Genomic DNA, 26,794 nt, shown 5'->3' with positions numbered 1-26,794 from the left:
AGGAATAAGTAGTATAATAATGGACTGAAACAGAAGATGGCAGCACTGCATGTACAAGGATGCCAGCTGCCGTTAAACCCCGAAGAAGAAGAAGCTGTGTCCCAGAATTCATAGCGCGGCCCTGCTCAGTTTCCAACAATGGCGGTAGCTAATTAGTTTTAATATTACTCTTATTATTCTTTCTGGGTCACAAAATAAATGTTTAACATATTTTCAGGCAAGAATGTAGCTGTGTAAACCTCAAATATCTGCTCAGTTTATCAAGACAACATATTTTCAAAAGCGCTCCGACGTTTTCGGAGAAGTCTGTTACCCACCAGCTCGATAGCTAGCTGGGGTTCAAGGCTCACTAGAGCCCGTGAGAACAGCGGACTCCCGGCAAATTGTTTTCAACCTCACCGCCGTCTTTCGCTACTCAGGTTAAACATATATAAGTCACTTAGATTACTTAAATATGTTATTGTTTGGCCTTTTTACAGTGTTTTATTTGATCCTGAATAAATCGGTTTGGCTGAGATTAAAGTTATAGTTTTTACACAGCTGAATAAACGTCAAGCAGACAACTGATTATCAGACGTGTGAGATGCTCGAGAATATACTCCGGTATCCCGGTATATTTTAGATAGCAAGGAGCAGACGGCTGAGTTTATTAAACTCCAACGAAACAATCTGCAAATTTCATAAAATATCATCTTGTCTTTATTTTTAGTTAGCACATACCTTAAACACTTAAAGCTGTAAGCTAATGATAATTATATAAGAGCAGATGCATGCTGGTGCAATAAGCTGTACGTTGTACGTCCAATGGATGCATGATCTGATTAGTCAACTAATCGGAAAAATAATCGGTGACTAGTTGACTATCAAAATAATCGTTTGTGGCAGCCCTAGTCCACACACATATATATTAGGGGTGCAACGATATTCGTATCGATATTGAACCGTTCGATACAGTGCTTTCGGTTCGGTACGCATATGTATCGAACAATACAATTTTTTTCAATTTTTTTTTTTCAATTTTTTTCAATTTTTTTCAATTTTTTTTTTTGTGTCCCGTTTGGATCTATAGCCATCAGAATTGTTGTCTTGAGGCCAAGAAAGATGCCAAGAGGATTTATTTTAAGTGGATCATCATATTGGTCCATTTGATTGACCTTTATTATAATTATGAATTTATTTTATTTTCAGTTGCAAACGGGACAGACATGACTGTGGGATAGGACAGGGGGAAAGAATGAAAGAAAGAGGGGGAGAGAAAGAAAGAAAACCAAAGGGGAGAAAAAAAAAGAACAATACAAAATTTGTAATTTATTTTATCAACTTTCCTTCTGACGATGCTGTCTGTGTTGAGCGCTCAGTGAATCTGCATTTGACTACTCCGCCTAGGCTCGAGAGTGCAGCCTAGGCAGAGTAGTCGAACGCAGATTCACTGAGCACTCAACACAGACAGGATGGTCAGAAGGAAGAGCGCAGGGCAAGCTAGCGAGACAGAAGTGGACCTCCCCACCCTCATTCAGATCTGGCGTTTGGAATTATTTTGGTTTTCATGTGACGTATGACCCTGAAGGTAAGCGAGTCATGGACTAAAGTAAAACAGTATGTTGGATGTGCCATGCAATGCTCAATTACATGGGTGGGAGCTAGTGTGTTAGCGCAGTTAGCTCGTTAACGTGTTGGCCGTCTAGCCCCTCTGTATAGGGTAGCTCGTTAACGGAGATTTGCCGTGTTGTGGCGTTAAGGTTATTTCAACGAGATTAACCTGAAAGCACTAGTGGGAACACAACGAATATGACTGCACATTTACACCGACATCATCCTAGTGCAAAGACAAAAACAACAAGCATGCATGCTACAAACTTTAGCCGAGTCATTTAGACAGCTGTTAGCACAGGATTCTCCTTATGGAGACCTGATATGTTTAATATGCTGCTGAGAATATAGCCCAGAAGAAGCGGATAGTATAGCTTTTATTTTGGAAAGAGACATTTCTCTGTAATAAACTCTCTTTTCCAAAGATGAGTGATTCCTCAATCAGATACAGGGCTCGCAATATCGCTAGCCCGACGTCCCGGGGCTATCTCTCCCCTGCCTGTCGGGCTATTGTAGGAAGGAAAAATATATGTCAATGCTTTTGCATTCTTTCAGAAATGTAGCTGGGTAATTATGTCATTGGGTGAGCCACTGTCAATATGTGACATATTGAAATCGTGTTTGAATTTGCGCTTGTTTTTTTGCTTTCACTTTGCAATCGCGCGAACTGTGTATAGAGAGCGACAGCACTGATCTGTGAGTGATGATAATTTGTGCACCAATTCCTCTGACATCGTCTTATTAATCGTTAGCTTACTATGCAAACATGACAAGTGAAATCTCCCGCAGCTTAAACATGTGAGAGGTTGATCGCGCAGAGAATCGCTGAGCTTATGTGAGTGCGGCAGGATATATATTTCACTACGATGACCTGGATGATTGAGAACCTTCACAGACAGATATATATTTTAGTTCTGCTGAGCCAAATAAGACAGGTCAGGGTGAAGAAGTGACAGCCAAAGAAAAACTTACCACAAAACGGAGAAGTTATGACAAATCAGACTATAAGGCAAAAAGAAAGTGCAGCTTTATGGTTTCATGGACAAAAGAATTTCTGTGGCTGCAATATGACGAGCTAAAAAACAACACGCACAAGGGTTAGGGTTAAATTTAAAAACTGTACTTTTGTGTTAAAATATATATTTATAATTTTAATAAATGACAAATTAAAAAGGCATGAACATTTTTTTTTGTATCGAAAAAATATCGAACCGTGACACCAAAGTATCGAACCGAACCGAACCGTGAATTTTGTGTATCGTTGCACCCCTAATATATATATATATATATATATATATATATATATATATATATATATATAAGAATGTGATTTCCAGTGTGGTATTGTCTTTTCTATTTCTGTTTCAAATGTCTTTGTTTTTCTGTCACTGTTAGTGTCGTTCATTTCACCTAAATTTTCCTAATCTCCACATTACAATGATCAGATGGAGATGCCTATTCCTCTGGTTTAGCTAAGAAATTAGTTAAACTATACATTTCAATAGAATATAGAATGTGCTAATGTTGCAAAAATAATGGTAAACGCATCCAAAAATCCAAGAAACAACCATTAACTGCTGTATTAAATGTATGAAAGTTAATTTAAGAAAAAAAAGTGAACTTCCAAATGGTACATCCATGAATGCAGGAATAAGGTAATAAAATAACTTATACCTAAAAGGAAATCTAAAGGCCAAGTTTGAAATGCAAATTTATGTGAATAAAATGATTGACCGATTGAAAAATAATTTCCCATTCCAAGTTAGTGTCCCATGGAGTGCTGACACCCCCCCTAAAATCAGTGGTACTGCAATGAAAATTGTAACTGATGATATTTCATAACAGAACACAAAGTAATAAGAGAGAGCAAATAAGATGTTTTGTATAAAATATGATTTTTTTTTTATTTGTTGGATTTTTTTTTTTCCAGATGAGTGATATTGTCACCTAACAATCCCTTAATAGGGTGCGCCAGGTCTGTCAAGCATCCTCCACTGCCACCTGACCCAACAGTTGACAGCTCAGCCCCTATGTTTACCCAAGTGCCTAGAACATGTGGCCACAGAGCTGATGATACAATTACAAAATAGATCATCATCCTGCGCCTAGAGTGTCATGGTGCCACGTGCACTCATGGACGCCCTTATGCTCGAATATGGTGTTTGTTATGGACAAACTGTGGTTTGCACAGAAGTCCAGTAACAGAACAACATTCTAGGGTTCAGATGTGGCAGGCAGTTCCTTCCAATCACGCCCCTCCAGGTCTCACTGTATTGCCCACGTGAGTGTTGAAGTCTCTCAAGCACCCCGCCCAGGGACTCCAAGAAGGCCATTTACTCTGAACCGTCATGTGGCACATAAACGCAGACAGGCACCAACAGAAAGTCTCATATTACTCCAGTATTGGACTCCCTTCACTAGTTGACTGTAAATTTTAGGTTTCATTTTAAAATTTTAGTACTAGCCTTAGGGTCCTACCTGGTCTAGCTCCCCAGTGTATATGTGACCTGCTGAAACCACATTCATCTTCCCAAGCTCTAACATCATCAGGTCAGAAGCTGCTGGTGGTCCCAAGCTCTCAATGGCCACTGCCCAACAAACGTTGCACATGACCGATGTGGGTGGTGGGCCTACAGGAGTGTGGGCCCATGTCCCTTTTTTGGGCTGTGCCTGTCTGGGCCCCCGGACTAAGGTCCGGCCACCAGATGCTCATCCTTGGTCATCCTCCCCAGGCCTGGCTCCAGGGCGAGGCCCTGGTAACCCTATTCCAGGTAGGGTGAACTAGTCTCTTGATCTTCTGCTCATTGGAGATTTGTTAATCGCTCTTTGTCTGGTCCCGGACCCAGGACCAATTTACCATGGGATACCCCATAAAGGGTAGAAGCCCCCGGACAACATCGTCACTGGGATCCCTTGGACACACAACCCCCCTTGAATCGCAAACCTTGTGGTGGAGGGGTTTGTGAGTACAATTCTGTTAAAAACAAACAAGCAAAGAAAAAAAATCAGGCGCTCAACCACACATTTAAAATTTCCTTGGTTTTAGTAGTCACAGAAGTCACAGCTGAGGGTCGAAAGAGCTGCATGCGGCTTGCTAGGCATGGGTTGCAGACTCGGAGTTGTGCAGACACCATGACCTATTTCTAAGTAACCACTTGCAAAAAGACAAAGATTTACACAAATTTTCACTGACCTGCTTTTATCTTCTTCTCATCTCATCAGAAACTGATGTGAAAATAATTTCTGCCAGACATGTTGTTTACCAAAACCTCAACTCATGCTTGAGGTTAAAGACCAATGTTCACTGCTGACTTTCCTGCAGTCACAAAATGGCAACATGCTTCAAAGAAAAAAAAAAAATCAAATTCTTACAGATATAAATGTATTTATATAAAACATTATTTTAGAGTTTATAAATCATGTAAACTGTACTTAATGGGTTACCTGACATTATTAAAAGATGCTTTTTTAAAAGAGTATCAGTCCTCGATAAAGTAACTGGGCACTTCATCACTGGAGCTGCTGATCCATTTTCACATTTCACGTGACGGCTGCTCATCCAAGATACCAATCACCTGCTCAGCAAATCATAATCTGGTAAATGGAACACAAGTGTTGCTAAATAATGTTCGTGTAGCATTTTATTTCAGTTTGAGATGCTCCAGTGTGCAGTTTATGTGTGATTACTTATTTTTACTTTTGCTGCTGTTATAACCAAATTTCCCCTTGTGGGACAATTAAAGGGTTATTCTATTCTTATTGCAGTGTTTTAAGAGATCTGATGTTCTTCAAGATAGGGCATGGCATTCACATCATTAAGATGATATTAGATCAACCAAAGAAAACTTCACCACCACAGACTGATTCACTGATACAGGCACATCACCGCCTGATTCACTGATAAGGGGTACTGCCGAGGTGGGGGCAGTACCCCACCTCCACCTCGGCATCTCCGACCACATCTGCATTATGCTGGTCCCTGCCTACCGTCCCCCACTACGATGTTCCAAACCGACACAGAAAACCATCACTGTGTGGCCCAATGATGGTGACTCTGTACTGCAGGATTGTTTTGAATGCACAGACTGGCAGGTCTTCAGGATGCTGCTGTATATAAGGAGAAGCTGGATTTTGGAGGAGCAAACATCTGCTGTCCTCAGCTACATCAGTAAGTGTGTGGAGGATGTTACCACCACCAAGTCTGTGATGTGCTATTCAAACCAGAAACCTTGGTTGAATGCAGAAGTCCGTTCCCTGCAGAAAGCCAGGGATGCTGCATTCAGGTCTGGTGATGCACAGAAACTCAGGAGGGCTAGGAGAGAACTGACCGTAGACGTCAAGAGAGCCAAAGCCACGTATACGCAGAAGATTCAGGGTAGTTTTTTCTTCCCAGGATCCATGCAGTATGTGGAGGGGTATCATGCGCATCACTGACTACAAAACCAGGGATACACAATTCCCCAGGAACCCTTCTCTGCCTGAGGCTGTCAACCGGTTCTATGCCTGCTTTGAGGACCCTAACACACCCTCACCCAGCATCAGACTCTGCCGACCACCAGAAGAAGAAACCCTCAGTGTGACCGCAACTGAAGTGAAAAGGAGCCTCAAAAGGATTAACCCCCACAAAGCTGCCGGCCCAGACAACATCCCTGGGCGGGCGTTGAGGAACTGCACTGATCAGTTCTCTGAGGTTCTGTCAGACATCTTTAACTCCTCATTTATCCAGGCAGCTGTCCCCACCTGCATGAAGACTGCAACCATCATCCCAGTACCCAAGAGCTCTGTTGTGACAGGTCTAAATGACTATTGGTCTGTAGACCTCACGCAGATTGTCACGAAATGCTTTGAGAGGCTGATTATGGCCCACATCAAAGCCACCATCAGTGTCACTTCAGACCCACACCAGTACGCCTATCGGAGGAATCAATCCACAGAAGATGTCATCTCTTCTGTAGTTCATACCACCCTCACCCACCTGGAGCAGAAGAATTCTTATGTCCGTATGCTCTTCATGGACTTCTCATCTGCTTTCAATACTATGATCCTGCAAACACTAGTAGACAAACTACTGACTCTTGGACTGAGCTCTTCTCTTTGTAACTGGGTTCTGGACTTCCTGACCAACAGACTGCAGTTTGTGAGGATCCACAATGTCTCCTCATCTTCCATAGTCCTCAGCACTGGCTCCCCTCAGGGCTGTGCGCTCCTGTTCAGGCTGCTTACATATGATTGCTCACCTAACCATCCAGGCTGTCATATTGTGAAGTTTGCGGACGACACAGCTGTGGTTGGATACATCACAAACAATGATGAGACCAGCTACAAGAAGGACTTGGAACACTTAGAGGACTGGTGCAGGAAAAATTATATCTGTTTAAATGAGAAGAAGACAAAGGAGATGATTGTCATTCCAGAAGCTGTGAGACTTCTTTGTGCATAATGGACAAAAACTGTTATTGTAGCACATAAGCACTACTGACACTTACTGACACCGTCACTTTATCAGAGTTGGACATCATGCCAGTTTGCTGCTATATCTATACTCCATACTGGTACTCAGGTTGTTTTGATTCTGTTTCTTCATTGTTCTTTCTTTCTCTCCAGGACCCTTTGCACATATTTTCATTCCACCTCATGTAAACATATGATGCAAATGACAATAAAGAAGCCTTGAATCCATGTTTTCATGTAATTCTCACCCTACTGTCTAAATATTGCAGCAGAAATTGGAACTCATCAGACAAGCCAATGTTTTGTGATCATTTATTCTTTAAGTTTAGTAAACTTGTGTGAACTGTAGCTCTAGTTTCCTTTTTTTAGTTGACAGCAATGGTACGCACTGTGTTTTTCTGCTGCTGTTGCCCATATGTTTCAATGCTGGATGTTTTTGTGCATTCAGAGGTGCTCTCCTGTGTACTAAATTTATAATGAGTGGTTCTATGAAGACATTGCTGTGTTTAGCCATGAAGCTTTTCTTTATAAATGCAGAGCAGCAGATACAGCTGTATCTTTCAGATTCTAAACTCTCACACAGTGTGCTCACAGTATGAAAAACCACATAAAAAAGTCCAACACACAAACATTGAAAGCTTGCACCCACCTGCAGCATGAGAATGCCACATCTTCTCTGTGGGTGACCCTGAACTGGCAGAAGGACCACCTTCTGTGTCATTAATTTATCCTGTTGACAGGATAGTTGGTAGTCACAGAACCAATTAGTTTTTAATGCCTAATCTAACAGAACCTCCAGAGACACAAAAACACGAGTTTGTGTCTGGAAACACCTTGATGGTTTCATAAGCTGATGTGGTAACGTGTTTGAAGGATAAAAAACAGACAAGAAAACTCATGTTCAGCTTTTTGTCTATTTTAATTTAAATGGCCCACAATTTCCAAAGTAACCATTATATTGTATTTAGCTTTGCCAGGTTACTTGTGAACTGGAGCTGAGGAAGCATGTTTAACAAACTCTGAGTTTTTAAACTTAGAGTTTGTTGAATAGATGAGTAGAGAAAGCAGGTCATCATCAACAGAGCCATGATTCACCATGGCAACTGATAAATAAAAAGCTCCTTCTTGCTCATAGTGGTTAATAATACATATGTTGACACATGAGGTTAGGCAGGTGTCTCCATGTGCTATCATGTTTGCAGATGACTGGGAATTGTAGTGACAGTAGGAAGCAGATAGAAGGTAACTCGCAGAGGTAGAGGTATACATTAGAGAGAATTCAGTTAACTTCAATTTTATTTTATTTATATAACACCGAATCACAACAGTTGCCTCAAGGTGCTTGAAAAAGGAAAGTGGAATGAAAGTCAGTAGAAGCAAGACAGAATAATAATAATAATGGATTGCATTTATATAGCGCTTTTCGAGACCCTCAAAGCGCTTTACAATTCCACTATTCAGTCACTCTGACACACTGGTGGAGGCAAGCTACAGCAAGGCTGCTATATCGCACCATCAGCCCCTCTAGCCATCACCAGTAGGCAACCTTCTGATTGCAAGACGAACTGCCAACTTTTGAGCCACGATCACCCTACAATACTTGTGTGTGAATAACAGGGAGACAGGTGGAAAGGTCTACATGCAAGGAATAGAGATACTTTAGTGAAGATAGATAAGTTTAAATACCTGAGATCAATAAAAGTGATTTGATTTGATTTTGATCAACCATTCAAACCAATGACCAGTCAACAACAGAGATGAAGAAGAAAGTGCAGGCAGGGTGAAGTGCGTGGAGACATGTGTCAGAGATGATTTGTGACAAAGGGATAGCAGGAAGTGTGAAAGTGAAGTTTTCTTAAGAGCATAAAAAGAAGGTGACTTTTCTCATTCAAGAAGCTTCTTCAGTTCTAAGACCAAAAGATGGAGAGTCCCTGGTATTTAAACTGTAGTGGGAATTGTCCCTTGAGTGGGTCATTGACCTACCTATGTGCATCATCACATGAGTCAAGATGTGAAAAAAGGCATGGGTTGTTACCACCAGAGGTTTCGGGTGAAACTGATATGAGGCCTTGCCCCGCACTATCATGTGAACAATTGAGGGCTTTTCTCAGCAGTGCATCCACAGAGCAAATTTTGTGTAATTTCTTTTCGTTAATAGCTGTGTGTGTATTGATACTAAAATATTGATTCTTCTGATGCCAGATAGTTGTGTTCTAGATTCAGTTCTCATATTGATATTTTGTGCAAAGTTACTGTAACCCAGATCCCATGTAGCTATTGTGAAGCTAGTGTATAGTACAATGAGACTGGGCCTGGGTTTGTTGTACTACTATATGCATACCAATAAACTCTAATTAGATTAATAAGGACCACTATAACTGTATCTTGCACAAAATTTGTCCTTGATCAGGTATTTATTTAGGAAAGGTGAAGATAAAATAAAATTAAGATAAATAAAACAATAGCAATATGTGCATTTGTGCATGTGGCACACTGTGTTGCACTCTTGGTGTAAACCAGTGTGGCATTACTACAATATTTTGACAGATCTGAACAGGAAGTCTGTCACTTTGTATCATCTACACCAGAGGGAATCAAACTCATTTACCGTTATATGCCACACACAGCCTACTTTGATCTTGAGTGGGCTGTGTGTGAAACTGAAACTCCCCCTTTGTGTCTGTGTAAAGAAGTCACATGTTTAACAGTTGTTTTGCATTATAAAGAAAGAAATCTGTCAGCATGACATTTTGGACTTATTGTAAGAAATAAATGGGTAAAATTAAAGAAAAAGTTCTGGCAGCTCATTGCCCAGACTTTGTGACTACTTCGTGTAGTATGAATGGTCCCAAGAGAGGTTTTTTTTTTTTAATCAGTAAAGCTGTAAAACTAATACAAATACAGTTAAAAGTCCAAAATGTCTGCTTATAGTTGTTTGTGGTGAGCAGCAGATCAAACAAGTTAAGAATTATAATTATAAATGGTTTCAAGTGAACATTCAGGCCTGTGAGAGTCATTTAAAAACTCAGACTCTGAGCCATTACTCTGTGCTAGATGCATACATTTCTGCTTCTCAGCATTTTAAGACACTTTGTAGAAGTTTATTTTATCAGTTAAGGTTCTTGTGTTTATGTTACTGTTCAGTCTCTATTGGACTGTTTTCGGGTTAAAAGAATATTCTAAGGATAGGTTCTCTGATGTTAGGTTGTTTAGTTCCTTGCTGTTAGTGATTATGTGTTCCCTCCCTCAGTGTTTTATCTCTGCTTGTCATCCCCTGTGTTACCTCTGCTTTCAGTCCCCTTAAGTTTCCAGGTTTGCTAGTTCTAATTTCTTGTTTCTAGTTTCATGTTTGTATTATTTTATTCCTAGTTTTCCCAATTTAGGTTTTGGGTTAGTTTTCACTATTCCACATGTTTGTAACTTTGTTCAGCCGTCAATAAAGGCTCGCCTTTTGTTATTATCCTCCTTTGGCTCCATTTGCCTGCATCTGGGTCCACTCCTCACTCTCTCTGGAAATCGTGACACAGATGCCCATTTTACGTTTTTGCACGTTTTTTTTTTTTTTTTTTTTACTTTTTCTGACACGCTAGCATTTAATCCAGCTCCTTCTCTCTCTTTCTATGTGGCCTGTACCACTACACTTCCTGTGGAACATTTGCCCCATTCCTTCTTTTACATTATTGGCTCGCATGGTGTGCCCACCCATGCCTGTATGGATTCTCAATGGGTCTGAAGCCTGAACAGAGGCTCCCACAAACTAACGAGCCATTAATAACTGACTCATGAAACAATCGCACGGGCCAGATAGAATTGAATTGGGCTTTAAGTCTGATGCCCCCGATATACATAGTATCTTAACTGTCCACAGACTTTATTTTGAACTCTGCATGTTTGTTTATCACATATCCTAGCTATGAACTTAAGAAATATTTCATCAGGATATTCACTTTTCATTTGATGTTTTCTCATTCTTTGTTTAATGTGGTTAGATCAGTTGTGTTGATTGTTAAACATGATTATTTTGGTGGTACTTGAATAAAAATTTAAATAACATTTGGTGTCATTTTGTTAAAAAAAAACAACTTTGTATTAAATGATGTCTTATAAAGAATGAATCTCTTAAAAAACAATTGAAGGTTTCTTCAAGCCACATCAGCATCAAGTAGTAACAAGAGAAAAGCAATCTATATATGAAACAAGAAAATGGTTTCTGGTTTTCAGGTTGTAGTTCATGAAGGGTAAAGTTCACATGTGAGGGTTTGTCTTCAGTTGTGCTTTACTTCTGGGTTTTGCTGCAGTTACTTTCACTCTCAGGCAAGTTTATCAGAGTGCACAAAGCTACACATCACCACACTCCACTACATTCAGTCTACTTCACCTCTCGTTAGTCACACTCTACAAAGTCAAAATGGGAAAAATTAATTCGCCGCTAAAGCGTGTTTTTATTGGCTTCAACTCATTTTTTGCGGTAAGTGGAAACTTTGGTGTTTCTGATTTTATTTCAGTGTGTGTTGTTTTTCTTACTTTTGGGGGGGGGGGGGGGGGGGGGGGGTGAAAGAAAAAAAGATGGAAAAAAGATTTTCAGCTTTTACTCGCTTTGGTATGCTTAAAGAGGAACACCCCCCGCCCCCGAAATAAACCAAACAAAAAACAGACAGGCCAAGGTCACTTCAAAGAAAAGAAAACAGCATTTTTTTTTCTATACTTGATGTAAATAAAAAAAAAAATCTTCATAAAGTGCAAATAGATTTTAAATGTATAAATAACACCCCGATCAAATTTTTAAAAAAAGTAATATAATAATGTAGTAATGTAATAACCAAAAGGCAATGGAGGTTGAAGCATTAAATGAGGTGTTTGATTAGCTTTTAATATATATTTCTCCAGTCAGGCAAAAAATCTTAATAAAAAAGTATGCAATCAAATCAATGACTATAGAAAATACATCTTTCATACAATAACTTAATTGAAAAGCTGATCTCAACCCCGAGGAATAAAAAGAAAAATCATGTGCTTTCTTAACTGATGGTATGACACGTAACTTAAAAAGTTATGAGCATTAGAAAATGTATGTTAAACTTTTTTTTTTCATACAAAATGTAAAGTTCAGTATGAAAATCAAATTTGATAGTTACCATTTTATTAATTTATAGTTTGAAAGATAAGCAAACGAGTTCATCACATATTCTAACATACTGTGATTCTGTTTCTTCAGATCCTGGGATGTACACTTATTCCCTTGGTAGTAAAGCGTACTGCCAACAGCACACAGGTAAGAAACAACAACATGTCCTTTGAATCCACCTGTACCAATTTAGACACAAGCTAGAGATTATTTGAATATATTAAAAAAAAAAAAAACTGAAAAAGCCAAAAAATAGTTAATATATGATGGTGTCACGATCTGACTTGAGGTGAAGAGTGTGGACTCAAGAGCAGGCACTTACTGAGCGTGAGCTTTATTTTAGTGATGTGTCCTGTGTGTCGAAGCTTCGAATCGTGCGTCGGGTAATCGCGGGGGCGTTTTTCTGAAGCGCGTATCGAGGCTTGCTTTGATTACGTATGCAGTGACGTTCGAGGCCTCGCGGGCAGTCCGTACCACGTGACTGATTCAGGGACTGGTTCATCGGTTCGCGCCAGATTCGAAATAACATGGGCAGGAAAACAGCTGATTCCCCATCACACCGTGTTGTGGAATTGGATTACGTACGTGCTACATAGTTACTTGTGCATTTCTTCTTCGATGGAACCAGCAAGGAAGAGATGTTTTTTTTTTTTTGTCTCTCCTAATAAAGTATGCACACAGTAATAAATATCACAAATGATAAACACCAAAATATAAATAAACAACACTACACATCCTATAATCTGATTTCTGTCTTTTAGTTTATTAAAAAGTGAAGCACCAAACACTAGTTTGTGTCATTATCCAGATGTACATAAGGTTTACACATCATTATAATCAAAGAGCCCGCTTCACTTGAATTGTCCACTTGATGGCGCAGTAGAGCAAATGAATCATCACAATGCTTCGAACCATGAGTCGACCAATTGGATGGAAAGCTTCAGTTCATCATGAGGCTTCATCTCACCATCACTACTTTATTTACAGTGGGAGGCAAGACACACAAAAAAGCAGAGAATGCTAGAGACTAAGATAAACCTAAACTGGGAAAGCTAACCAGAAACATGGAACTTGAGACACAGAACCAGGAAAAGGGGAAAAAACCTTGAAACACAGAGGAACCAGCAGCAGGAGAAACACAGATGAAACAGGATGACAAGCAGACGAATCAACAACAAACAAAGGTAGACACATGGCTTAAATACACAGGCAGGACAACAAGAGGATGGGGAATGGGTGGGAACACAGCTGGGACAAATCAGACATAACGACCCATATTTGACACACAGACGTGGAAACATGACAGACCTTGGAACAGAGGGAACAGGAAGCACAGAGATAAAAGTAACTACACGTAGAACACAGGGAAAAAATAAAGACAGAAAACTAAGACTAAGCATAGAACACACAGAGAACAGAAACCTAGAAACCAGGAACTATAAATATAATACAAACAGAAAACCATAGTTCAAAGAGTATAACTTAAGCCAAAAACACAAGCACTGGGTCACCAAACCCAGTGACGTGACAGATATAATACAATCATTTCTGAAAAAAATATTTTACACAATCTGAACTGAGCATTTAATCAAAATCAAAACACAAACTACGCTTTAAATCAGAGAGATTATATACTTTATTACTGTCCTGGGTCTTCAAATCAGCCTTTTGAGTTTTTGTTTTTGCCTCCTGATTCTTTATTTTTGACTTAAGAAATTATTTATGTTCAATTTTTGTATTATTTCATTTTATGTATTTGATTTTCCAGTGCCCCGGAGTCTGACTTACTACCTTTATTATTTTAATTCCATTTCATGTCCAGTCAGTCCAAGCCTAATCTTTAAATTCAGTGTGTCATTACGTATAGATGCTAAAAATGACAGCCTCAACGCAGCATTTAATCTGTTATTGAGGAGCATTTTTTTGAAATTGCTCCTCAGTTTGTAGACACAGTTTTAGCAGATTGGTGCACGTCTTTTCTTTATAGTACTTTTTAGATTTCTCAACTTCTTTGAGACATGTCTCTTGAAATTATACATTTTTCCAGTTTAATATGCTTTCTGTATTTTATAGTGAATAAGATTTGGGTTTACTAGGTCAGAAAATCATTTCATTCTATTTTTATTTAAGTTTTAGGAAGTTTCCCACCTTTTTGGAACTGGGGTTGGAGAAATGTTTATAAGCTCAGTTTTTTTGGGTGATGAACGATGGTTAGCAACGGCTACCATTCTTTACTTACTGCACACCGTAAGAGAAATGAAAGACTATAAAGCACATAGTTTATACTCATCAGAGGCTTGAACAATTTCTGTTTGGCTGTACATTTGTCTTTGGTGAAATGCGTACATGAAAGACAGATTAGGAGTGTAAACTTTAAAACATAATAAGACTTTTAAGCCAACGTTTTCTTTAGTAAAGTAATGTAAAAAAAAAATATTAGGGGGCAGTTGGATGTTTTTTTGATTAAAAATTGCAGACATGCACAAATATTGCTCACATCATTGTCAGTGTCATGTATGACAGACTGCTTCTGAGGTCATCCATCAGTGTTTAAAGCTTGTACTTAGTGGAGAGCAATCTTTGCTCTTTGGCTGATAAACGCTGTGAACGTGTGCACACTTTAGCTAAATGTTAAAACAGCTCGTAGGCATTGTTATCATTCCAGGGGTTTCACTCATTGCTAAAGTGCAGTTACCACAGCGGCTGAGGACCAAATATGCAAATACTTGCTCAAGTGTGTATATTCTCCTCGTGTCTGTGCGGGGTCTCTACTCCCACAGTCCAAAGACATGCAGTTAGTGGGGTTAGGTTACTTGGTGATTTTAAATTATGATTGTGAGCAGGAATACTTGCCTTTCTCTCTGTGTTAGCCCAGGTACAGGCTGGCGACCTGTCCAGGATGTACATAGGAGGTGGCTGGAATAGGCTCCAGGAGTTGGACAAGAGGTAGAAGAGGAATGGATGAATGATAAAGTCGTGATGTCATGATGACTTGTTGTTGAAACTATATTGCGTTGTTGTTATAGTGTAAAAGAGTTCAGTAGTGCTCTGAAACAAATGCCCTGAAATGCATTCATGAGCACTGAGGACGATTTAGTCATGAACCATGTCTTATGTCATAATGGGGTGATGTTTTGGCTCATTTCAGCTAATTAAATATGCTTTCCGTTTCTATTGGACTCCAGTACCTACCACCTCAAATATTTTAAACAATTTTAAATGTAACTTAACCTACAAACCTGTTTTCTTGGGCAATTGTCTTTGGTGTTTGTACTGTTCTCTCTATGTGTTGAAGTCCCTGAGCATGAACATAGATAAACAACCAGCCAAACTCCTTTTCAAGAGCCAGGAAGGTGAGCATACTTGCTCCTTCAATGACTTCGAACATAGCAATCCTGTTGACCTGACATCATTGAACTGGAGTGAAAAACACATAAAACAAAACTCTTAATGGATTGTCATATAATCAGCAGGTAACTATAGTTAGGCAGTAACGTAGGAGACTACAAAATAAGTATCTTGTAGATATACATCTGAATAATAATACAACAAAAAATAAGCAGGTGAGCATACATTTGTATCATTAGCTCAGAAGCTACAAACTACAACTACTGTACTTCAAAGAAGGTAGAAAATAATGTCACAAAACACCATTGCTTTCTGAAGGACTCCTCTGAAGGATTATTTTGGATTCAACACAACAGATTTCAAAGGTGTAGCCATGCTTTTTTCAATGTTCTCTGCACTTCCTGCTTCCTGTCTATGCACATATCAAAATAAAAGCTTCACAGTTTTCTGATGTATAACAATAGAAATACAATATTCAGGGCTACTTATTTGTCCCATTAGCATATAAACACTCAAGACAGAACAATGTTGTTCATTCCAAGAAATGATGCTTTGTTAATTTTTGTTTGCGTTGTTTCCCTATTTTCCCGGAGGACATGTCAAATATGGTTATGCCAGGTTTGGGCTGGATATTTCTGTTTGCCATTGTCGCCCTAGGTGTCTCCATCCTGGGAATATATGCTGCATGTTCTGAGAAAGTCCTCATGCTCACAATAGTAAGTACAAGAGTCCACATTAAACAAGATAACAAAGAAAGTGATACCTGTTTATCTTTTTGTTGTTAATTTTACAACGAACAAAACTAGAACAAAATGATGATGTGGTAATGTTCTAAGTATTGTTCCATGTACAGTTCGCAGGCCTCATGGGGATTGGAATGATCATCATGATGATCTTTGGCATCATTGCAGCTGTTGAAAGAAACCAGGTCAGAAAAAATTTGATGCTGCCAGTCTTACACAAGTGCATTATTATAAAACAAACAACAAGCACACTCCTGGTCATGTTTTCTCACTCTGTCAGCTTTTCCAATGGAAACTGCTGTTTGGTTTCTGGGTCAGATTGAGGTCTCACGTTTGAATAGTCAAGTCTGTCCATACTTAGCAGTAGCACTGGAAGGCCCCAGAGATGCACATTGCTATCCAGCTTGGTATAAAATTTCAAATTTGAGTTAGATAATATTTTCACTGTTGCAGTCAAAGAAATGTTTGATTGCATCTAATACTGATATTCACTGTTTTCTGGATTTAATTGTTTTGCAGTGATAATGATTTTATAATCATCATGATGATAAAAACACAGTAGTGTAGAATTTTGTTGATTATTTTCATTTATGAATGTCCCTCCCTCATTTGCTGACAGTTCAAATGCTGCAGAATAGTGAGTGCTAAGGACTGGCACGACCAAAACCCTGACTCCTGTGAATGCAGGTCTTCAAGAGGATATGAATGCACATCAAAACCTCAGGTTGGTTTTATAAAATTGAACTGGAATGTCAAATATTCCTTGTAGTTAAAGTCACTTAGAATATCCACCTGGCTGGTCCTTAGCTGGTCTTCGACCATATGGATATCTGTTATCTGTGATGTAAACTATGCAACCACGAGTAGTAATGCCACTAAACAGCATTTAGTATTTCATTAAAAATGATGGCAATGTCTTTTGAATCCATCAGGGGCAATAATGTGGAGGCACATTCATTTAAAGCTTGTCACACTGTATACCTATACTTTTTACATTTTTTCAGAGATTCTATAATTATATCATAATCATAATAAGCAAGATAGAAGACTGTGGTTTTTATTTACTTATGTTTCTGAGCATGAAAGCCCAAAATAAACCTATCATTGTAATCACATAAACATCCTGTAAGTAAACGAATCAGTGAAAATGTTGCGCTTCCAGCTGATTTCAAACTGAAGCGATATAACCTGTTCCCGACAGTTTGAACTTTTATTCTCTCACCTGCAGAATTGCTGATATTTAAGAGTTTGTGAATAAAGATTAGATAGTATAACACAATTCAAACAGTCTAGGTACAGTCTCAGTCTACGTACAAATTTGATATGAGGTCATCAATTATGGTTTAGGTATGTAATTTTACATATTATGATCATATATGTAAAATTGTTTGCAGTCAACATGAAAAAGGAATAAATTTGTCTATGATTATATTACTGATGTTCATCAGGAAAACAAAGACTGTCCCTGGAAATCTGGACTAAATAATTATTTAAACCTTTAATTACTTATTCAATGATGTATTTATTGAATTCATTTTGGCACCCATGGCTTTCTATAAAAATAGAGCTTGGGGGCCAATATTTGGTATTACCTTTACTTTTTAACACAGCCTGAACTTGTGAAAAGCTTTCAGATTTTGACTGTTATTGGTTCCAGTCAAGATGATCCCACACTGCTTCAAAATATTGGAGTCTGGGCTCAAGGGAGGGCACTCCATGAATAATTATGTTTCATGTATATTTTTTGTGTGTTTGGGATCACTCTCAAGCTGAAAAATGAAGTTGTTGCCTATAATACAATTTACACAGTCCTGAGCAAAGGTTTAAGACCACTTAAAAATGCCAAAAATCTTATTTTGCATGGTTGGATCTTAACAAGGTTCCAAGTAGAACTTTAACATGCAACAAGAAATGGGAGTGAAACAAAACATTTTTGAGCCTGCAGTTTATTGAAAACAATGCTTAAAATAAAACAGGCTGTTTTACAGCTGATCAAAACTTTAGGACCACAAAGCCTTTCCATGATGTGAGTGGGAACATTCCTCCAATTTCACTGCAGGTGTAAACTTTGCATGTGACAAATAAAAGGCTTGATTGATTGGTCTACTGTCTGGAACTGTTGTCCATTTTTGTAAACTTCCCTTGCCATCCATCCGCAAAGGTTCTCAATTGGATTTAGATCAGGAGGAGCATAAGGATGGCCAAAAAGAGTGATATTATTCCCTTGGAAGAAGTCCCTTGTCCTTTTGGCAAATGCCAAAAGGTGGTTCAGGGGGTTGGGAAGCTCATCTTGTAACCGGAAGGTTGCCGGTTCGTTCCCCGGCTCTGTCTGTCTTGGTCGTTGTGTCCTTGGGCAAGACACTTCACCTACCGGTGATGGCCAGAGGAGCCGAAGCCTCGCTTCTGTCAGTCTGCTACAGCTGTAGTTTGCCTCCACCAGTATGTGAGAGTGAATGAATAGTGGAATTGTAAAGTGCTTTGAGGGTCTCGGAAAGCGCTACATAAATGCAATCCATTATTATATACTGTAATGTTGTCCTGTTGAAAAACCCAATTGGGGATGCTCTCTGCAACATCTGGACATAACCAGCGACGTTCGATGCCCCTCCACTTCCTGAAGCTGCAAGGTTCCACTAAAGGAAAAAGCACCTCAGACCATTATGGTGTCCCCTCCACTGTGCCGCCATACTTCTCATCAGAGAATAAAACTTTCTTCCACCTTTCAATCTCCCATGTTTGGTGCTGTCTTGCAAAGTCCAAACAGTTAGTTCTGTGGCATTCGAGGAGAAGAAGCTATTAAAGATGCTTATCGTTTTTGAAGCCCCTCAGTCTCAGATGCCGTCTGATGGTTACTGGTGCTGACTGCACCAGTTGGCACCGGTATCGGTCATAATTTGGGTCGAGGATTGTCCAGTGTTTTGACAGACAACCAATTGGATCCTCAGTACTCAGCTTAGTGCTGGTGAAATTTTTTTGGGTCTTCCACTTGACTTTTTTTGTTTTGTCTCACTCTCATTTCTATATGTTGCATGTTGAAGCACTACTTGGAACCTTGTTAAGACCCAACAGTGCAGTTAAACTTTTGGACTGTATAAATGTATGATGTTACATTCATAATTAACTTCATAATTTCATAAATTTGGAATAGATTCCTAACATAATTGGCTGAAAAGCAGGCCCAAACGATGGCAGAGTTTTCCATGTGTTTTACAGATGGCTGGAGAAAATGTAGACACCCATCGCTCTCTTCTCACCCCTCATACAAATTAATGACATTTTGAGCAAAAATTAGTGTCCATTAGGGCACTCCACAAACCAGTTGTTAGGTTCATTTAAGTGGCTTAACAAACAAACAAAACAACATGCCTCTTCTGGCACAAGGACTGAACAGAAAACTGCAGTCACAGCTTATGGCAATCTGCACTCATTTAAAAAACAAACAAACAAAAAACACCCACACTGGCGTAACTTTAACCAACTATTTATGGCGCTATATATTGTGCATAAATTACGTAGGTTAGCGTCTTTTACATCTTTGCATGTGATACCATACAACATAGTGACACACTAATAGGATTGTCTTCTAGTATATTACTTTTCAGACTTATGTTTCAAGGCATGTCTTTTCTAAAAGTGTAAGGAGTAGAAAGTACAGATATTTGCTTTAAAATGTAGGGAGTAAAAGTAAAACGTCAGAAACATAAATAATCAAGTCAACTTCCTGAATATTCTACTTAAGTACAGCAACAAAATATTTGTACTCCGTTACTTCCCAGGTCTACATTTGACCTATTATTAGATGAAATTGGTGTTGCTGTCTGCTTGTCAGTTATATACCAAATAATGACCATTTTCCCTCCACTTTATCAGTCCTGTAGGGAGTTCGTCCAAACCGAGATCACTATGGGCTTCTGCTTTGGATTTGCTGTCATAGCAGTGAGTGCCACTGTTGTTTTCCTTTGTAACTAGTGCTTTTTATGAAGATTTCTATATTTAATAAAATAATATTTAGTAATATTTCACTGTATCTGCTTGTTCACCATTATCTATTAATAATACAGATATAAGTGTTAGCTGAGAATGCCTTTGCATGTTGATCCATATCCTAAAAATAAATACATGTGATAAAAGAGAAACTACACTGAGCTAGCGAAAATGAACAACTTTAAAACTGATCCTCCTGTTAATAGTCTTCCCAACTTCTTTTTATTTTTGGCTTTCTCTTTCCTGTTCATCAGGCTGGTCTATTCTGATTGTAATAATTTAAAAGTAAAATAAATAAATAAATAATAAAGATCAAATAAACTACGACAATGAAGTGGACCAATATAGCAAAAGTCGTAATGATTGACTTGGTAAAAGAAAAAAAAAAGTCTGTTGGGCATTTTTCTTGGCCTTCAGACAATAATTCTGATTGCTACAGTTTCGGAAAGGAGAAGCAACCCCCCCTCCCCTCCACTGTGATGCTTTGAACTGTGAATGTTGCTTGAATGTATAAACCTTACTTCTGTTTAAACCAAGTTGATATAGGAAGCATATCCTCCACAACTAGTAACAAGCTTCATTGGAAAGCTAGTCATTGTAATGTTGAAGGAGTCGCAGTTACAGCATTCTCTTCCTCTCACCACCACCATTATTGAGCGGCAACTTTTTTTCTTTTTTTTTAAATTTAACTGCCTCTTTTGTGAACTAACCACCTGTTCATCTGCCTGTCTTTATAGCTGCTGGGCCTGCTCATTACCTGCTTCATGATTTATCAGGTCAAACATAATGACACATTGTCGTGAGGAGCTACTGAAGTGAAGCCACACACTCTGACGTTAACCTTTGCACTGAGTTAGGCTGTAACAAATTGACTCAGAGGTCAGGACATGATGGTGATTTTTTAAATTGTCCTTTATGAAAAAAAAGTAATATTTGCTTTTATAGAGTGGGAGAAGCAGGAGATATATGGCTGGGGGACTTTTTTCTTGCAGCTTTTTTATGTACAACATAAATAGCAAAACATTTTTTCAAAAGCCTAATATCTCTTTTATGTTATTTGATGTTATGTTGTATTGTAGTAATCCTGTGCAGAAACATTTGAAAAAATACACTGAAATCTTTTTTAATTTGTGGAGACTGAAGTTGTTGAGGATAGTAGATTTTACTGAAAAGAAAGAAAGAAAGAAAGAAAGAAAGAAAGAAAGAAAGAAAGAAGAAAACAACTAAGGTCAAAACTTGAATTTAATTCCAGAAACATCCAGTTAAATATCTGGATGGTGTCAAACTGGAAGAAAATAACAGTTTTGTCAAGTACGAAATTAAAGCATTTTCAGTGTGCTATAGCAAAGAATAACCATAGGCTCATGGACATGATTCACGCACCACATGACATTAAGTATTCTCTTACTTTAAATCTTATTGGAGGTAAATTTCTAGCAGTATGGTAGTATATGAAACAAAAAAAGTCTTAGTTACAAGCTAGCTAACTTCTTTATTAACTGTCAATTTTATTGTTTATTTAATAATCTTAATTTTTATTATGTTCAAATTAAAGCCAAAACCTCCTCACCTCAAAGTAATCAAGTCCTTTAACCTTTAACCTGACACCTGCCTGTGCTTGTAAAGTCATGTAAAACAATGAATGCATTTTTAAAAAAATATCTTGTTGTTTTTTGTGTGCAGGAAGCACATCAGTCATAGTTTCGCTCGAAAAGTCTTTCTGTGGTTGTTCTGTGTTGTAAAAGCAAAACAAAATAAAGCAATGTCCATTTAAGGTGCATTTGCGTAAACTGAGTATTTGTCAGGGCTCCTGGGTCATTGTTTTGAGTTATTTTGTTCTTTGCTCTTGCTTTCAGAGATTACCTACCCATTTTTCAGTTCATGTAATTATGTCTTGGGATTATTATATGCTGGAGCTTTAGGTTTTTGATGTTGATTCAGCTTTCAACTTAGTGGTTTTGGATTTGGTTACCTTCCCTGTGTCTTGTCTAGTCTCCGTCTCTGTTGTCACTTCCTTTAAAAAATTGTTTTTGTCTTTATCTCATGTGCATTATGTTCAGTTTTGCTTCCTCAGATCTCTTTAGTATATTCTTTTTAGCTGTGTTCCCATGTGTCCTTTTTCTGCCTTACTATCTCATGTGCCTTTATGTCCTCCATTTACCTCCTCACATTGTTGTCAAACCTCCACACATTGCTGTGTTCCTTGGTGTATGATGACTAGTTGATTCCTGGCTTCAGCATTACCTGAATTTTGTATTGTAATGCAGCGGTCCCCAACCCCCCAGTACCGTCTGGTACCGGGCAGCGAGAGTTGATGCTCGGGTGTGAAATTTATGGCTTCCAGGGTTTGTATTGGTTTTTATTGTTAACTTGTGTGCTATGAGTGAATCTTCTTTTTTGGTACTGGTTTTATTTTGTTGTTTTTATCCACGACACCTTAAAGGCCGGTATGTGAAAATATTGCCAGACATAAACTGGTCCATGGTGCAAAAAAGGTTGGGGACTGCTGTTGTAATCATCTGGCACTGGGAGTTTCGTTCAAAGAAACGCAGTCTGCAGATAGCACAGTTGAGCATAGCAAAGCAGTTACACCTCATCATATTGACACACACATTTCGTCACCTAAGAAATAAAATGTTATACAAAACTCTACAGTGAAATCCTAAACACCTAAATCTAAATGTGAGAAGAAAATAGAATATTTTCCATTACATTTGATTTCTGTAAAATCTGTACTTACGTTGTTCACCCTTGTAACTTCTTGCAGGGATTCCCTTCTTGTTACATACTTTAAGCAAGCTGGTGCTAATGGGGTCTTGTCCAGGATATCTAAACCCACTTGTAAGATTAGAATTTGAGTCAGTGTTGATGGTCAACTTGTGGTTTGCTAAATCCTTAACTGCGTTAAATTGCTTTTTGAGTACAGTTGAAAGTACTTCTGGTACATTGTGACTAATATATTTGATTGTTCTGCTCAAAATGTTGTTTTCTTTTAAGTGATTATTGTTGTTATTTTCAGTTGATTTTAGAAGAGAACAGTATTAGTCCCCATTGTGTTTAGCATTCAAATCTGTGTAATTAAAATTTGATGTTCCTTTTGGGTAAGTACTGAAACATTTCAGTTTTAATGAGCCATGCATCCCTTTGGTAGGTTTAAGTGGTTGATTTCAACAGGAGGCGGCGACCTAAAAGGATAAATCTGCCTGATGACGTGGATATTAGTTACTTATTTATACCAGTTATATATTTAGCAAAAGCTTGTAGCAAACACCAGTTTGGCCATCCCATCACTGCTGTATGCAATAGAATGTAGTTATTAAATTTTAAGTAATTTTAAGTTTAATTCGATTTTAATTTATAAAGCGTCAAATCATAACAGCAGTAGCCTCAAGGTGTTTTGTATTGTAAGACAGAGATTGTAAAATAAATTATTAATAATTCATCATTAGTCTTTGTCAGGAATAAACCTTTATCCTAAATTTGTGAAGTTATGATTCAATGAAATGTTATGGAAAGTGATCACATGCTATCTGTTTTGGTGTGTGGTTCCTCCCATATTGGTGTGTGGGTATGTGTGTTTTTTTTGTCTCCTCCCTCCAGGCTTTGTGTCTGGGTGTGTTCGGGTAATAGCTGGCGAAACAGCCATTACTGTTGATTGAGTGATTCAAACAAGCTCCTGAAGTCTGGATTGAATGATTGATAGACAGCACTCTTTTAAGCTCCAGCTGAAAGCCGTCTGCTGCTTCCTTTATCTCCTCTACACCAGGGGTCTCAAACTCCAGTCCTCGACGGCAGGTGTTGACAGCCGGTGAAACTTTTTCATGTGTCCCTGTTGTAACACACATGAATACAATTAGGAGGTCATTAGCAAGATTCTATAGAACTTGACTGCAATTCAGTCATTTGATTCATGTTACAGTAGCTCATGAGTGAATGAATGTGGTGCAATAAAAGTACTTTTGGAAGTAAACACTTAAATTTACTTGAGTAGGGTTAGGGGTTGCCACTTCAGCATGATTATTATCATTTATCAAAGTCCCTCCCTCATATGTTAACAGTTCAAACGCTGTGGAATGGTGAGTGCTAAGGATGGGGGTGACCAAATTCCCAACTCCTGAGAATGCAGGAGGGGCAATAATGTGGAGCCACATGCATTTAAGCTTGTCACATTGTATACCTATACTTTCTACATTTGTTCAGATATTCTATAATTATATCAGAATCATAATAAGCAAAATAGAAATGCCACATAGAGTATGGCATTTCTCATACTGTCTGCTCCAAATGCAACAACCATTAGTTAGTTGTTTCTGGGAAAGCTCTGCTGCTTGTATCTACAACCTTGTTCATTCAGTCACTACCCAAAGCTTGTGACCCTAGGTAAAGGTAGGGACATAGATCGACTGGTACATCGAAAATCTGATCTCTGACCCAAAGGAGCAGTGTACAATCCTTTCATCCACTGGGAAAACCTCCAATGTAAAGGTAGCAAGACAGTCAAGATAATCACCCCAGCTTGTTGCCTCTCATCAAGGGGATTTTTCAGACTGGGTCATAGTCCAGCCCTTGAATGAAGGGCAACAATCTTTCACTCAGGCTCAAGGGTCGACAACCTTCAGCATCGTGCATGCATGGTGTGTAATGCGAGCTGGATAATACATATACAGGATGGTGCATGTCAGTTCAGTGCTGAGTTATGTTATAGTAGTTATATAGTAGTAGTTAGTGTAGAGGGATGTGGTGGTCTGGTTTCTATGATCAAGGACAAAAAAACCCAGTTGAACATACCCTTATATTAACCGTTAATATAACTGGCCTCCAATTCCTCCACTACAAACCTGCTAAGGAACTACGTCAATCTAATACCACCCCTTAAGAGCATTAGCATTTAGTATAACACTTCTCAATTGGGCCACAAGATGGCACTCCAACACAAGGGATGAAAATATTTATAGTAAGGCTGTTGTTGGTAAGTAGTACACGGTACAGTGTTCAAAGTCAGTGAACTAGTAAAAAAAAAAAAGGGAGGTGTATCTATCAGTCAGCTTAGAGCAAGACTTCTGGTCTCACAGGAGTGCACAGACACACACTATCTTTCTTGGCTGCTGCCTCAAAGAATATCATGGGTTGTTGGTCTTGTGTGCTGCTCAACACTCAATATTTATAATTTAATGTTACTTGTACTTACCTAGGCTGTGGTTTCCTTAATGCGTTGTTGTCTTTATGCTTGTTTTCTTCTCTTTTTTTCCCCAGCAGGTTCTCAAACTTTTCACAATGAGTCTGACCTCTTAAAATATATGGCTCTTAAAGTACCACCCTTATGACTGACATTAAAGGACAGTAGCAGTAACATGGTATATTATTTAATATTTAAATATTGAATCATACTTTTCTTTTTAAAAATAAATATCTAATATCTTTGACCATGTCCACTGCGACGCTTTGAACAGTGAATCTTGCATGCGTGTATAAACCTTACCAACTTGAAACAGGTAGCATATCCTCCACCACATAACTCGTAACAAGCTTCAGAGTAAAATCTAATCATTGCAGTGTTGAAGCAGTAGTTACATCACTCTCCTTCTCACTACCAGCATTATAGAGCTGCACATAATCTAATTGCCTCTTTAGTGAACTAACCACCTGTTCATCTACCTGTCTTTATAGGGCTTTGGAGCGTGATGTCACGGGGGGTGGGCGTGGAAAGGATTTTGGCCCGATCCGCCATTTTGGGGGTCTAGCGCAAGTGAAAAGGGAGCGAAGTCACACACAACAGCCATGGTTCGTATTTGCTGTGTGGTCGGCTGCAATGTTCGATCACACGACCGGCAAGAGAATAAGGTTGAAAATGGTTTATCTTTTCATTCTTTCCCAACCTGGAAGCAACATGAGCAGCTCGTGTATTGATGTTACCAAACGAAGGCGTCTAGCCTGGATAGCAGCTGTGAGACGAGCTGATATCCAGTTCTCTTCCATCTCCAAATATCTGTTGGTGCTCCAGACATTTTCATTCCGGTAAGTTCTAAATATGTTCATATCACTCTTTATAGCCTATTAGTTTTATTTTCGATGCGCTCTGAGCTCATAGCAAATTAGAACAAACATCCTACTGAGTGATTTTGCAGAACTACCTTCTATCTATAGAGATGCTAATTATTTGGTATTATTGCAGCAAACCAGCCTATGAAATGGATGAAACATCGTGACTGGGTTCCAGCGCTACACAAGGGACCTGCTGCAAACATACCACCATGCCAATCAGATTACTTCTTCCATGTGAGGGTGAAGAGTTGACCCTTCTGGATAAGATGGTGAAGGTTTGCTGCGTTTTGGTGAACAGTGTGATAATAAAACCAGGGAAGAATGAAACCTGCTCCTGTTAAATATTCTTAAGTCTTGTGCTGTTAAAATTGCTGTATTTTTTCAAAAGATACAGTAAATAAAGTAATGTTAGTAGTGGGTGATGTCATGTAAACACTCATGATTTTGTGTAAACATTTTGTCATTTGTAAACTATAAATGACATGGATTCTACATTGTAACTGATGTGATG

The 26,794-nt window shown here is 38.6% G+C and overlaps 1 protein-coding gene across 6 annotated transcripts; it reads left to right on the top strand.

The window, feature by feature from the left end:
- The first annotated feature begins 1,034 nt into the window (after positions 1–1,034).
- LOC309692901 (uncharacterized protein) lies at positions 1,035–26,794 on the top strand. 6 transcript variants are annotated; one of them, XM_082511766.1, is made up of 8 exons: positions 1,035–1,567; positions 12,257–12,313; positions 13,154–13,350; positions 16,108–16,230; positions 16,368–16,442; positions 16,877–16,981; positions 20,128–20,193; positions 20,979–24,041. In XM_082511766.1, the coding sequence occupies exons 3-8, from the start codon at positions 13,309–13,311 to the stop codon at positions 21,042–21,044; spliced, it is 477 nt and encodes a 158-aa protein (XP_082367892.1). In that variant the 5' UTR covers positions 1,035–1,567; positions 12,257–12,313; positions 13,154–13,308; the 3' UTR covers positions 21,045–24,041. The 6 variants fall into 6 exon arrangements, 5 of the variants coding, with proteins under 5 accessions (XP_082367892.1, XP_082367894.1, XP_082367891.1 ...); XM_082511767.1 differs by lacking the exon at positions 1,035–1,567 and adding an exon at positions 11,453–11,509; XM_082511768.1 differs by lacking the exon at positions 13,154–13,350 and having other exon boundaries at positions 16,172–16,230.

The sequence above is a fragment of the Aulonocara stuartgranti genome (assembly GCF_965226115.1).
Source record: "Aulonocara stuartgranti genome assembly, chromosome: 17".
Classification (NCBI taxonomy): domain Eukaryota; kingdom Metazoa; phylum Chordata; class Actinopteri; order Cichliformes; family Cichlidae; genus Aulonocara; species Aulonocara stuartgranti.
The sequence above is the reverse complement of the archived record's forward strand: the minus strand, read 5'-3'. Positions and strand labels throughout refer to the sequence as shown.

Excerpts from the sequence above, each read along its gene's own strand:
- LOC309692901 (XM_082511764.1), top strand. The coding sequence starts at position 11,450 with ATGGGAAAAATTAATTCGCCGCTAAAGCGTGTTTTTATTGGCTTCAAC. Across the intron at positions 11,510-12,256 it reads GCTTCAACTCATTTTTTGCG|ATCCTGGGATGTACACTTAT; the intron begins GTAAGTGGAAAC and ends CTGTTTCTTCAG. Across the intron at positions 12,314-16,107 it reads GTACTGCCAACAGCACACAG|GACATGTCAAATATGGTTAT; the intron begins GTAAGAAACAAC and ends ATTTTCCCGGAG.